The 15,460-nt window shown below is 40.2% G+C and overlaps 2 protein-coding genes and 1 long non-coding RNA gene across 4 annotated transcripts in view; 2 read left to right on the top strand and 1 right to left on the bottom strand.

Annotated features, from left to right (window-relative positions):
* The window catches only part of LOC127357474 (uncharacterized), a 132,824-nt gene that overhangs the window by 36,863 nt on the left and 80,501 nt on the right, over positions 1–15,460 (top strand). Inside the window, exon 9 of the mRNA XM_051389695.1 lies at positions 1,830–2,108. Within this exon, the coding sequence (XP_051245655.1) occupies positions 1,830–2,108 (279 nt within the window). The remainder of the gene's footprint in view (positions 1–1,829; positions 2,109–15,460) is intronic.
* Positions 1–15,460, bottom strand: part of LOC127357504 (uncharacterized) — an 84,308-nt gene that overhangs the window by 11,585 nt on the left and 57,263 nt on the right. The window lies entirely within an intron of this gene.
* LOC127357497 (major histocompatibility complex class I-related gene protein) lies at positions 11,752–14,366 on the top strand. Its single transcript, XM_051389728.1, has 3 exons — positions 11,752–12,244; positions 12,428–12,694; positions 13,756–14,366. The coding sequence occupies exons 1-3, from the start codon at positions 12,196–12,198 to the stop codon at positions 14,046–14,048; spliced, it is 609 nt and encodes a 202-aa protein (XP_051245688.1). The 5' UTR covers positions 11,752–12,195; the 3' UTR covers positions 14,049–14,366.

Below are 15,460 nucleotides of genomic sequence, written 5' to 3'. Positions count from 1 at the left end.
CTGAAACATACTAACACATAAATAAAATACCTTATTATATATGGACTCCGATAAGGATACAATATGTTCTCCTCCGTCTCATTTAATAACCAGATGGTGTGTTGCACACAGATGTGTTTAAATAACAGATAATAACACACTGAGAAACTGTACTGCTCCACATCACTGGAGGGAGCTCTGAAACAGCAATAAGACCCTGCTGCATCCACACAAACTGCAGAGTGTCTGAGCTGTAGCTGACAGTGACCTCTGACCTCCCAGAGAAAAATACATTTCTGCACATTACATCACATTAACCTACAAAACATTGTACACAATCTGAGCAGCAGAAGATTTAATTCTCCTTTCATATGAAGTTGAAACACCAGAATGAAGCCCTGCTTACATGTCTGCCCACACAGGCTAAAATAAGATCCTTTTACTTTCAGTTTCAACCTCAGCTGTGGTTCTGTTTGTGTGTGGCGGAGTAGCACATAGTCCTACATAGTGAGACGCAGTATAATGCGCTGTGATATTGTGTGTGTGATTAAAATAATTTACAGGATCATTTCATCTCAAAGTGTTGGAGCATCACACAAAGAAGTGCTTTTTTATTTTACACTAGATTTTAGTTTTAAAAGGAATATTAAATGATTAAAATCAACAACTGTAATTAACATTAATATGTTAAACAATTTACATGGATACTGTAAGGTTTAGAAATTGTTCTGTGGACATTGGTACCATATAATTCATAATGACATGCACCGGTAGTATAGATCATCCGGCACCGCCTTCCTGCAGACCACTGCTACACTACCAACTACTCTGTGTCACTTAAACCTTGGTGCTCGAACTCGAACCACAGTGACTCTTTATCAGTATGAATACACATTAAAGACATTTATCAAAATGTCTGAACTCACCATGAAGACCCTGATGTTTCTGGCTCTCCTGGGAATCAGTCTACAAGGCGCGGCAGCAAGTGAGTCAGTCAAACTAATACGATAATGACTAACACTAACTGGAAACTAAACTGGAGTTTCACTTCACATCGAGATATCAGCACCAGAAAGAAGGACGACTGTTTTTACAAACGTTCTTTCTGTCAATGAAATTCAGACACACGACTGCAGGAACTAAATATATATATATATATATATATATATATATATATATATATATATATATATATATAGCGTTTATTGACTGCACAACAGAGATTATTAGGATGTTTTGAATGTACTGTAGTTCTCTTTGATTCTGTCTGCAGGACAATAACATTGTTCAGTGATTTATAAAACTGAAATGTTACATTAATGTTTTCTTACAGTGACTCACTCTCTGAAGTATTTCTACACTGCGTCTTCTGGAGTCCCAAACTTCCCAGAGTTTGTTACTGTTGGGTTGGTTGATGAAGTTCAGATAGATTACTATGACAGTAACACCAGGAGAGCAGAACCCAAACAGGACTGGATGAGCAGAGTCACAGCAAAGGATCCTCAGTACTGGGAGAGGGAGACTCAGACCTGTCTGGGTTTCCAGCAGATCTTCAAAGCCAACATTGACACTGGGAAGCAGCGCTTCAACCAAACTGGAGGTTTGTTTATTTCATTGAGTTCTTCATGTGAGGTGTGTTTTATTCACGTAGATTCAACTATGAAGTCCAGATGATGATTGTCTGTGAGTGTCTTCCATCGAGCCAATAACAGCAGGAGGTGTAGATCCTCTGTGCTGGTGTCTGTGGATCAGTGTGTCTCTGTGGTAAAGATGTGATATCAACTGATGATAGAAGACTGTGCTGTGATCTCACTCTGGTTTAATACTGTTTCTGTCTGTCTCTCTCTCAGGTGTCCACGTTGCCCAGAGGATGTACGGCTGTGAGTGGGATGATGACACTGGAGAGGTTAATGGTTATGATCAGTGGGGTTATGATGGAGAAGACTTCATAGTATTTGACCTGAAGACAGAGATATGGATTGCTCCAAAACCACAGGCTGTCATCACCAAACACAAGTGGGATTATAATAAAGCTCAGATAGCGCAGAAAAAACAATACCTCACCCAGATTTGCATTGACTGGTTGAAGAAGTATGTGGACTATGGGAAGAACTCTCTGCTGAGAACAGGTAGAATCACATGACCTGATGTAGTTTAATGGACACAACAATCTTCATCTTTCTCTTCAGTTTCTAACCAACAGTAACATCACAATAAATATCACCAACATACAGAGACTCACTCTGTCTTTCTCTTTCTCTCATTCTCTCTCACCTGTCTTTATCTTTACTTTACCTCCATTTTCTCTCTCTTTCTCTCTGTCTGTCTCACACTCACTGTCCCCCCATTCCTCCCTTTGTAATCGATCTGACCTCTCTTCATCTGTCTTTTTCTCCTCTGTCCTTCCCGCTTTTTCTCAATTACACTTCATAACAATAGAGCACTGACAGGTGAAGTGAATGCCACTGATTATCTGGTTATCATGGCTCCTGTCAGTGGGTGGGATATTTTAGGCATATAGGGATATAATATTTTGTCCTTAAAGTTGATGTGTTCGAAGCAGCAGGATTTGAGCGACTTTGACAAAGGCCAAATTGTGATGGCTATACTATTATTCTCATTATGGCTGATCGGTGTATAGTGTTGCATGCCTGTATATATTGTGTGTTTGTTACTAAAACCTTTAAAATACATTACAGGAATTCTAATGTTAATATAAGTTAATACAGTCTAAATACTGTCTATAAACTGTCTCTCTGTTTACTCTCCAGACCTTCCCTCAGTGTCTCTCCTCCAGAAGACTCCCTCCTCTCCAGTCAGCTGCCACGCTACAGGTTTCTACCCTGACAGTGCCACACTCATCTGGAGGAAAGATGGAGTGGAGCTTCATGAGGACGTGAACCACGGAGAGATCCTCCTCAACCACGATGGATCCTTCCAGATGAGTGTTGACCTGAACCTTCATTCATCAGTCACACCTGAAGACTGGAGGAGGTACGACTGTGTGTTTCAGCTCTTTGGTGAGAAGAACGACATCGTCACCAAACTGGACAAAGCAGAGATCAGGACCAACTGGGGCAAAACTGGGATCAGAAGTATTGACGGTGGGAATCCACATTTAGTTTATTTTACTCGCTATGCTGCACATGCATTTAACTTTTGTTGACCTGATGTGACCGTCTTCATTTCTTCAGGTTTGTCAGTAACATTGACATTTTTTAATTCCCATAGAATTCACTTTCTCTACTGTCACTGTGGTAAACTGTTGTGATGTGTTCTCACTCTGGTTTAAACAGGAACTGTAGTTTCCTTTGGTGCACTATGCATTGCACTGGGCCATCTTTTTATGGGTGTGTTAAGAATTCTGCCTACTCTTCCTGGTTATCTGGATTCCTCTGGACTGCCTGGACAAGATCATACAATCTTACTTTATACTTACAGCTACACTAGTTACATGTTCTTTCCATACGATAATAGGAGCAATTGCATTTCTGCACACTTCTTTGACCCAACAGTAGCTGTAAAACGTCTCCTTATTCTGTTGTTAGTGCCACACAGCTGTGCTAAGCAATGGTCTTACTTCCTCTTGTCTTGTGCTACACTGCTGTGTTACTTCCTCTCATCTATCCGACCTGTTCTAAGCTTAGCACTTTGTCTTGTCTCGCTGTCTTAAACCTTCTATTACAAGCAGTTCTCCATGGGGTAAGACTGGTATCAGTTATGTTGTCCATTAAAAAAAGACCTGGATAATAACTACAGAGGTTAATTATATCAGCCTTGATCTTTAAATTGTAATCCCTAACCTAGGATTGATCAGATAGCTGTCTTAAACCTTCTATTACAAGCAGTTCTCCCTCACATACTGTGCATCTAACAATGATCCTTTAATAATGCAGTCAGCTGTAACTCTGTAATTGCAGTGGCACTGAAGAACAACAAGCAGTTTGTTTTTTGTATATCATATAAATTGTGATTCAAATGCAATACACATGTTAATTGTAATAATTTGGTAAGTGTATTGTATGTAAAAATCTCAATAGTAATCAGACTGTGGTTTGTAGTTTGGACCTAGTATAATATCTGTAATGTATCTGTATGTAATCTGAACCTATCCTTTAAAGTTCACACAGAGAACAATATCCACCCTCAGAACCAGACAGCATGGCTTGTTGAGATTCAAACAATGCAAGTGTAAATGTTCTGTTGTTTCACTTCCAGGTTTTCTTTCCCAAGTTGGTATTTTATTAATCAAATCTGCTGTAGTACTGCTTCTGTTGGCGGTCGGCATCAGTGGATTCTTCATCTGGAGAAGAAAAAATAATAGTGAGGAACAATATTTTCATAACAATGCAAGTTTTACTTTCCTCTTTAATTACGTGCCTCTGATAGTCTTAAATGACATTTCTGACATCTCCAGTGATAGGGCTCGATATAGCACTTTATATATTGAAATTCTGAGCATAATAATAATAATAATAACTAATCTTTCATTTGTGTTTCAGGGTTCCAATCTGCTAACATGGAAATGGCCCAACGTTCACTTTGACTGATGTCCATCCACAAAGGAGGAACAGTACTAAACAGTCATTTCATTACTGCTATTATTATGTGGGAAGTGGCTAAAAGATTGTGTGGTGGAAGTTTGACCGAAAATAAAGGAAAACCAAACAAAGAGAAATTTGTCTTTGTATATTTATTCAGCTTATGTGCAGAAGCATCGGCACCAACAAAGTGACAGTCAGCGTCTGCCGAGGAATCGATGCTGAGTACCTCGCTACCAATTAGATAAAGGCCGCAAAGGCCCGCTTCCGTCTTAGACCAAAAATGGATAAAAGTTTAGATTTTCAGGCCTGGCTGTATTTCAACCAGAGCAGGCTATGTTCCAACCTTACATTACACAGGTGTTTATTGTATTCATCCAGTGCAGGTCAGCATGACATGTGTAGGCTGGACTATACTTCAACCTATCATCATGTCATGCCTCATTTGATTCATTTATAGTAATCAGGTCGGGTACAGTTCAACAGGAAATAAAGTTGGTCATGCTGTGTACAGAACAGTATAATACAGTAAATCACAGTTCATACAAAGGTTATTTACTAAATGATATTTTTTCCTCTACATCTCCCCTCTTTTGATCATACCTGATCACTTAAGTAGTAGAGAAAAATAAAAGATTTTTGGTCGTGACTGGCAATAACATTTTAAATGTTGTGATAAACATTAGTGAAAGAGTGACAATAGTAATCAAAGTAACATATGCTGCTAAAGGTTATACAACTCACAGGTAATTAAACATCGGTGATATCAAGTCAAGATTTAAGATACCACGTCATCAGTCCCGTTAGGGAAAACATCTCATAACAAAATGAAGACATAGGCATCTCTGAGCAACAGCAAAAGGTACAAAAATTAATGATATCCAAAGCTAATCATCCTTTTTGGAGGAAGGAAAAACTTCAACCCATTTGCTGAACATGTCGACCAACACCAAACAATATTTCTTTCCTTCACATGGTGAGAGTTCTATGAAATCCATCATCCAGTATTGAAAAGGGCCTTGGGGAAGAGCATGACCGTGCTGCATAACCTTAGGAGCTCCCGCAGCATTGTGTGCTGCACATGTGACACACCTTTTACAGTAATCAGAGGCAAAAGTTGAAAACCCTCTGGTATACCAGTTAGCATTTATGGCTATACTCATTCCCCCTTTGCCCACATGGTCCTTTCCATGTGCTAGTTTAGCATAGAATGGAAAGAGGGCATGTGGCAACATGGTTTTAAATCAGGCCTGAACCAAATTTTGTTAGAAAATGTGGCTCCAGCTTTTGACCATTGCGCCTTCTCTGCGGCGGTAGCCAGTTGTTGGATGGTGGGGAGATCAGCACATGGGTTAACATCAGGCTGTGAGGAGGAAAAGAGGATGTGAAACATGTCACTTTTCACAGCAGCAGCCTTTGCTGCTGCATCTGCAGCAGCATTTCCTACAGACACAGGATCAGAGTTATTAGTGTGAGCATCACATTTCATCACAGATACTGTTGCTGGCAACATTATAGCACCCAAAAGATCAGAAACAAGGTGGTGATTAGCTACAGGTTTTCCAGAGGAGGTGAGGAAACCTCTGTGTCACCAAAGGGCGCCAAAGTCATGAACCACCCCAAACGCATAATGAGAGTCTGTGTAGATGTTCACTATTTTGCCCTCAGCGTGTTTGCATGCTTTGGTGAGCGCTACTAGCTCTGCAGCTTGTGCTGAAAAATGAGATGGTAATTTGCCTGATGCTACAATTGCATGCAGAGTGACAACAGCAAAACCTGTTTGATTGACGCCTGTTTTGTCTCTTGATGCAGAACCATCTACAAACAACTCAAGGTCAGCGTTTGGGAGAGGTGTGTCTGACAGATCAACCCTTGGTGAACACTCTTCCTCCAGAATCTGCACACAGTCATGAAAGTTCTCTGAGTCATCGCCATCTTCCTGTGTTGGGAGGAGAGAAGCAGGATTTAGAGTAGAACATCGTTTGACAGTGACATTAGGCATTTCCAACAATGTGGTGTGTTATCTCAACCAGCGCTGCGCAGACAGCATCTTGTGTGTGCAAAATGTGAGCTATAGCGTGTGGTACCATAAGTATGAGCTCAGAATAGCCTACTAAATCTCTAGAGGCTATCACTGCCTTCTCTGCAGCTGCTACAGCTCTAAGGCAGGGAGGGTTGTTGTTGCTTCTGGATCCAGCTTTGTAGAGAAATAAGCAACAGGTCTGAGTTTATCTCCATGTTTCTGGCAGAGGACAGAAGTGGCATATCCACCCTTTTGATCGATGAACTGTACAAATGGCTTATTTGGATTTGGTAAGCCAAGTGTTGGAGCATTTATGAGTGCACTTTTCAAATCTACAAAGGCCTTTTCTTTTGGGGTCCATGTAATTTTGCCATGAGCTGTCAATTTTTTGCCATGGACTGTAGCTGAGAGGGGTGCCTCTCGCTCTGAATAATAGGGATCCTGCAATTTGTTTGGGAGAGAGGGATTTGCCCTCTGCTGTGATCACATATCCCAGGTATGTTACTTTTGTCTGAACAAATTACAATTTAGACAAGCTGGCTTTGTGACCACTGTTAGCCAGAAATGTTAATAGTGCAACCGTGTCTGTTTTGCATGCCTCCTCTGAGGGGCTGGCCACCATAAGGTGTTCTACATGAGCTAATAAGACAGAACCTGATGGAAATTCAAAATTTTGCAAATTTAGGCTCAGCTGCTGATGAAAATACATTGGACTTTCCGAGTACCCTTGTGCACATCTGGTCCAGGTGTAGCTACGCCCCTGAAAGGTGAATGCAAACCAATATTGACTTTCAGGATGAACGGTAAGGAGAAAAATGGCATGCATCTGCCATTGAGGGGTGCATTCTGCTTAGAAAAAGGCTTTTCGAGTCTGATTCATAAGCTGTGAGTGGGGAGCCTCCCATTGTATTTGGGCGCTGCATGCCGCTATGACAGTCAAAGGCAGTAGTGAGGCGCGCCAGGAATACGCCCACAGCCTCGTCTGAGCCCTGATTCATCAGTTCCAGAGCGGTCATGTCTTGTGGAACTGGGAACGTGGTCTGAATCTCTGTGCAGAGTGCTGTTATTGAGTCCTGATATCCTTGGTTGTCATCATCATCCCATGTTGGATTTTTCATACGCAGGGGCATTCTGGCTTCAGTGAAATAGCCCCTGATTCTGTGATAATGAGTCCCAAAGTTCTTTTGCAACATCCTTTGTATTTCTCTCATGGTTGGCCTATAGTCTCTGCAGAAATGTTCAAATTCATTTTCTGGCCGGGGCAGGTGAGCGACGGCGTCGATGAGGTCTGTCTCTGTCCAAGGACGATGGACCAACATCACACCTCCAGGTCCCGCTACCTCTACCATTAGGCACAGCAGTTCAGAGGCGGTGTCATACCAAACTGTCTCTTTCTTCTGTCCGTCCTCCAGCTTTGTCTTGCTTCTGGTGTTGTCTGCTGGTCCCTCGCCGCTGGCCCCTGCTTCTTCCTGATGTGGTTGAGCCTTCTCAAAACAGTCCCAAACATATCAGAGCTTGCGGCAGCTGCTGAGGTTGATGGAAGTCTGGTCGTTTACTGCGATTGGCAACAAAACGATATTAGAACCAAAACTGAATGACAAAAGTATTTGAAGATGATCCTCAGCACTTTGAGTGGTACACTCAGCAGTGTTTTGAGAGAGGGCCAAACCCATTCAAAGTGGTGATTCATAATTTGAAGCAGCACCTCAACCAAAGTGAAGGTAAAGTATTTATGTATATTATATTTTACTTTTACTACTAAAATGATTTGCAGCCTGGTTTGTTGTTTGACACACAGATATAGGATAGCTAACATGTGCATATTAATGAATTTGAACTTGGACTGCATCTGAGACTGCAGGTGTCACACAGGTGTGACTTTGTTTTAATAAGAGTTCAATGTGCATATAATTCAACATACCCACTTTGTATACTGCCACTGACAGTCATCTGTCAGTTCATACAACAGTAGCTACTATTGTAACTTTTAGCTGTGGAAAATAAATTGGGTTTCATCACTCAGATAAAGTGCACTGATTATCTGCTCTTGAATCATGATCACACCACAAGACACAAGTGTCACACAATGCACAATATTTATAAGATCATCTTTCCACTGGAGATTTCATCTGTATTCTGTACATTGTTAATTACTGTCTCTGTTTCTGTCTCTGTCTCTCTCAGGTATCCACATTTTACAGGACATATTGGGATGTGAGTGGGATGATGAGACTGGAGAGGTTAATGGTTTTAATCAGTTTGGTTATGATGGAGAAGACTTCATATCTCTTGACCTGAAGACATTGACATGGATCGCTCTGAAACCTCAGGCTGTACCCATCAAACTGATGTGGGATACTGACAAAGCTGGAATAAAATACAATGAGAAGTTAGTTACTGAGATTTTCCCTGTAAGCTGAAGTAAGCTGTGTCCTTTAAATGCTGTATATTTCTGCTCACACACACCAGTGACTACTGTGTTATACTCTATTCACAATGTGAATGTGTGATGAACAGATGGATAGATCTTTTCTAACCTGCTTCATCTTCACATGTTGTGATCATTTTTGTTTATTTGTGTTGTTTTTTGCTGAGCAGAGGAGCCCAGTAACATCACCATCCCGATTACTGCTACAGTGGTTGTTCTTGCTGTCGTCCTCATTGCTGCGATTGGATTTATCGTTTACAAAAAGAAGAAAGGTGAGAGACTAGAATGAGCCGAGTTGAAACCTTTAATAACATATGAATCTAAAGAGTTTCACTTTATATGACAGAATTACATTCAGAAGGGAAAATGAGACAAAAGGTTTTCTGGCATTTTAAACTCTTCTGATCTTTTCTTCTTATTTCAGCCAATCGCCCTCCACGTCGTAAGTAGAACTTGTTTTTATTCTATTGTCTCTGACACGTTCTTTACATTGTGAGCTGAGGTAGTTCAGTGCAGGAGAAGAGGACTAACAGTGTGTTTCTGACCTTGCAGCTCCTGAAAACAGCACTGAGCTCTCTGAGAAACTGAATCCAGAAACATCACGAGCAAACACACCACCCTGCACACAGTGACGTCATGTGGGACAACAAAACAGTGAACCCAACACCTCCAGTTAAAGCAGTTTAATATTGTTTTGTCGTTCACTGTAAAACCTCTGAATCACTTTAAAGCTGCAAAGAAAATATCTGACAAAGAGCTGGTTTCCTACGACCAACGGTAGATAAAGATTAGAGATTATAAAGAGGAAAACTAGCTAAATAAGGCATTGATGCTCACATTAGAAAATAAATTGAAGGAATAATCCTTTAAAAGCAGCCATCTGTTAAAATGTTGTAAGATTGTGAATATTTTAGATCTCATTGAAATCAGAATCCTCAGGTACTGTTACAATGTTATAACCTTCGTTGAATTGAACTTTCCAAATATTTCTGATGAAGTTAATTCTGTTTTATGTGATTATTCTCTCCGTCTCTTCAGGTTTGTGGTTCACAAAATTACCTCTAATGATATCAAACCAAGCAGGTAGATGTGTTTGCATTTGCATTTGTGATATCAGAATTTGGCTTACACTCAAATACGATAAGGTGTGTTCAAATATTGAATAAATTATTTTGTGAAATCCTAAAATAATTTTCATCTTTTCAGAGACAAAGTCCTGTTTGCTCAGAATAATCCATTGATTCATAATTCCTTCTACCCAATATAGAATATGATCAAAACTTATTATAAATATTCTGCTTGTATATTATTTTCATCTGTAATTAAAGCTTTTGTTGAAATCTTTAAAGTATGTTAAACCTTGTGTTTGAGACTATTTCCATTTATATGTGACATTCACTTTGTACGTAGTGTGAAACATGTTGACGGTGGCTGTTTTCTTGGAACTTTATGATCAGTTATGCACAGTGAGTTTTCTTTAGTCCAAAGTTGATGTGAGCACACATGTCCTGATGCCAGTTTATAGGACTGACAGCTGAGAAGAGTGATATCACTGTACAGTTTGTGGTGTAGGATGACTTCAGCTCAGCATTCAACAACACATTCTCCCTCGGTCAACTCAGCACTCTGGACACTGCAGCGGGTGATTAAAACCACCCAGAAGATCATTGGTACTCAGCTGCCCAGCATCAGTGATACTGCTGAGGTGAGATGCCTGCACAGAGCCCAAAGGATACTAAAAGACAGCACCCACCCCAGACACACCCTGCTGCCATCTGGGAAGAGGTACAGAAGCTTCTGCTGCCGGACCACCAGACTGCAGAGCAGCTTCTTCCCTCAGGCAGTGAGGCTGTTGAATTCTTCCACAATTCATCATACAAATGAATAATCTTTTTTTTTAAACTTTTTTTTCATGAATTTATGACTGATTTTTGTTGTTGTTGTTGTTGGAAGTAGCATAAAGGGGACGATGGTTGAAGGGGAAACTAGCATTTGTTGAGGGAGGTGGTGTCTTTGAGAGTGATAAAAAGAGAGGCTGTATTTTCACCAGTTTGTCACAAATAGATTGTTTTAAGATCATTAGTAATGGATGCTCTTGCTCCAATACATATCACTCGTTCTTAGTGAAGTCACAACTAGTGAGAGGTGGATGAAGCCGTCTGGAGCTTTGGGGCTTCAAATGCAGCAGCACAGTGACATCTGGTGGCAACAGCAGCCCTTCACGACTGGAGCCAAAGCACCACAACACCTCTCTGATTTTAATGCTTTTAGTCTCATAGGTGAGCAATAAAAGTCCAAGAAGCCTGTGTGTTATCATTACATCTGTAATACTGTTGTTCAAGTGCTGCATTAAAAAATTAATAATTTGTGTGATATGTTACAGTAAAATAATTCATAAATGCATTGTCCAAAAAGCCTACATAATAAATATTGTTACTGACATCAAATATGAATGTGCTTTACTAATGTAGTTTACTATTTTTTTTTTAAGTTTACTGATGTAGTTTAAGTCCCAATATGAGGAATTCATGATGATTAGTAAAACAAAAATTTCCCTTAATTATCTAAACAAACCAACAAACAAACAAACAAACAGTACAGTAAAATAAGCTCAAATTGTACATATGGTTTGCGACATGACAGAAAACGCGTATATGCATCTTTTTGGCCTCACTTACCGTAATAAACCTTTAGGCGCAACGACATTCTGACAGCGGCTCCCTTTACCACGGTTCCGCACTCGGCGGCTCACATTACAGTATGTAAGTAAGTAAGTAAGTAAAGCTATATTTATATAGCACCTTTTTGAAACAGAGATCCAAAGTGCTTTACAAACAAGACATATACATAAGGGTATAACCATAACCAATCAAACAAGCATAGGGAGCATGTAAATACAAACAAAGGAAGATAAGACAAGAGAGAAGTGTAACTGGGGGAAAGGTCATGAAGTGCCTTATATGTAATAAGTAAGATCTTATTGTTGATTCTAAATTCTACCGGAAGCCAATGAAGGGATGTGAGAACAGGAGTAATGTGGGACCGACGGCTGGTTCTGGTTAAAAGTGTGGCGGCTGCATTTTGGACTAACTGTAAACGATTTAACGAAGCTTGACTGAGGCACGTTTAGAGAGAGTTACAGTTATCTAGACGGGAGGAAATGAACAGTAGAAACCACAGCGACCCAGCTTCCTCTTTACCCACAAGTCTTAACCAAAAACACAATGAAACACGTCTTTTTGTTGATTCTCTTGTGTCACGTTTCATCAGCAGGTAAGATCACATTTAACATATTTATTTTATTGCATTTTGCTAAAGACAAACAAGAATTTAGTTTCACTTTCACTTCAACTTGATAAGACTGTATGTTGGGAATGTGAATCATTCTGAATAGCATACATCATATTTAAATTATGTGTGTGTGTATAAATGTATTAAACCTTGTTTGTCCTGCAGTGAAACACTCCCTGAAGTTTATCTTCACTGGATCTTCTGGAGTCCCAAACTTCCCAGAGTTTGTGGCTGCTGGAGTGGTTGATGATATTCTGTCCGGTTACTGCGACAGCAACAAAAAGATAGTAGAACCAAAACAGGACTGGGTGAAAAAATTATTTGAAGATGATCCTCAGCACTTCGAGTTGTACACTACAGAGTGTTCAGAGAAGCCACTCTTCTTCAAAGCCAGAATTAATAATTTGAAGCAGCGCTTCAACCAAAGTGGAGGTACAGTATGTAGCCCACTATGTTATATTTCACTGTTTACTGTTAAACTGTTCTGCATCTTAGTTGTAAAGTAAATAGACCGCCATCACATTGCTTTGAAAACCTGGAACCACTAGCTGCCAGTCAGCATGTAATCCATAACTCAGGTCCTGGTTAGACTTGTTTGCTCTGTCCAACACAAACTACTCATCATACTGAGAAATTCAAAACATCCATCTATAGTCAAAATATCCTCACGATTACAAACACACACAGAAAAAGTACAGCCTTCACTTTCTTCATTGATTTCTTCAAATAATTTGACTGAAGGGGCTTAACATCCATCTGTACAGGTTTCAGTCCAAGAATCACACCTTCACACTCGAGTTTTGTGTTGTAATAATAACATACTAACTACGTACGATTCTGATATTGTATCTGGAACATTTGGAACTAACTTTATCCACCTCTCTAGACTAATGAAAGTAGCCAGTCCGGTGTTTCTCATCAAGCACTAAAGTTTTGCAGTCAGTAGAAAGCAACTGTCATACCTGGCTCTAAAAGGCCTTTTACTACTAGATGACACAACAAGGGTTGCAATAAGCCCGGAGCTTTCAGGCTCCCTGAAGTTTGGCAGCTTCCCACCTTTCCCAGTTAGTAATAGAAGTTACACAATAACTATGTTTCAATGAGTTCCTGGTCAGTCTTGTGTGGTCACTCAACTGCATCCAATGCTGCAGGTGTTTTAGCAGGTGACATTTTATTTTAATTGTATGCCTTCATTAGAAAGCAGCAGTTAAGGGAATAAGGAAAATGAGGGGGAGACAGACACAACAAAAGTCTTCAGCTGGCCCGACCAGGGATGTTGTAGTTCATGGTCGACAAAAGAAAAGAATGTGTAACAGAAATTGGGTTTCATCACTCATATAAAGAAAAAGTACACTTATCTGCTCTTGAATCATGAACACACCACGAGATGAAGATGAAAATAGAAGTGCAACACACACTGCCCAATATCTGTGAGATCATCTTCATCTGTACATCGTTGTTAATTACAGTCTCTGTCTCTGTCTCTCTCTCAGGTGTCCATGTTTTACAGAGGATGAGTGGATGTGAGTGGGATGATGAGACTGGAGAGGTTAATGGCTTTAATAAGTATGGTTATGATGGAGAAGACTTCATATCTTTTGACCTGAAGACATTGACATGGATCAATCTGAAACCTCAGGCTGTCACCACCAAACTGAGATGGGATACTGACAAAGCTAGAATAAAATACAATGAGAATTACCTCACTGAGATTTTCCCTGAGTGGTTGAAGAAGTATGTGGCCTATGGAAACAGCTCTCTGCAGAGAAAAGGTAGAATCACATGACCTGATTTAGTTTCATGAACTCAACAATGTTCCTATAATCTGCTCAGACTGAACTGCCATTGTATGATCACATCAATCAGTGTGACATTACCTTATGACAGTTTTCTGTGCAGTAAGATTTGATTTAGTCCTAACCAGTCAGTAGAGACATTTTTGGGTGCTCTGAGGTTACTTTCAATTAAAGCTGATACTGTGACAGTCAGTGTTTTAGTATGACTTAAATCAGTTTACAGAGTTTCAGTGTTTCAAAATAGAAATAGTTCCACTGAATATTGACACTGTGTTTGAGTACTTTGCTGCCACATTCTCTCTCTCTCTCTCCAGACCTTCCCTCAGTGTCTCTCCTCCAGAAGACTCCCTCCTCTCCAGTCAGCTGCCACGCTACAGGTTTCTACCCTGACAGAGCCTTGATGTTCTGGAGGAAAGATGGAGAGGAGATTCATGAGGACGTGGACCACGGAGAGATCCTCCCCAACCACGATGGATCCTTCCAGATGAGTGTTGACCTGAACCTTTCATCAGTCACACCTGAAGACTGGAGGAGGTACGACTGTGTGTTTCAGCTCTCTGGTGTGAAGAACGACATCGTCACCAAACTGGACAAAGCAGAGATCAGGACCAACTGGGGTAAGACTGGAAATAGTTTTGTCTGTCCACTAAAGCTAGACCTCCATCATAACTACAAAGGTTATGTTCTAAAACTTGTGTTGTCAACTCCACTGTTATGTAGCTGTTGTCAACTGTAGAAGGGTTGATCGGATGTTTACTCTTTACTCTAATTTTACATCTTAATCCTCAGATTGAGTATTAATCTGGTTTACAACTTGAGTCATATTTTCATAGTTTTGGCCGTCATTTTTATCAGTTATGAAAACGTTATACTCATCAAAGTCCTCAATAATATCTGGAGACACAATGACATCAGTACAACACACAAGCATGTAAGTGGGAAACAAGATTCTAAGGTCTGAGCTCTCAAACACATGTAAGTGTCAAAGGAATCCAGAACTATACTTTTCATGTGACTGAAATACATTCTGTTTCTCACTTTACTGTCTTATTCACACAATCTGCTCCTCATACTTCAATACTAAAGTGAATCCTGTAAACTAAACATATTTATCTCCTTCCAGTGGGAGAGACAAAGTGTGAATGTTCTGTTTTGGCTCCAGTTTCTCCCTCAGAGTTTCCTGCTGGTGCTGTTATTGGAGTTGTTGTAGGACTGCTGCTGCTGGCACTCTGCATCACTGGACTCTTCATCTGGAGAAGGAACAATAATGGTGAGTGAAGCCATTTTTACTCCACTGGATTGAACATGTTATGTACTTTACTATACTGTATATACTACGTGAAAGAGTTGCTCTCCTACATTTTTATTCAGAGCAGAGATCGGTGATATTCATGAGGAATTT

Source organism: Dicentrarchus labrax, unplaced genomic scaffold (genome assembly GCF_905237075.1).
Source record: "Dicentrarchus labrax unplaced genomic scaffold, dlabrax2021, whole genome shotgun sequence".
NCBI classification, from domain to species: Eukaryota; Metazoa; Chordata; class Actinopteri; family Moronidae; genus Dicentrarchus; species Dicentrarchus labrax.
The sequence above is the reverse complement of the archived record's forward strand: the minus strand, read 5'-3'. Positions and strand labels throughout refer to the sequence as shown.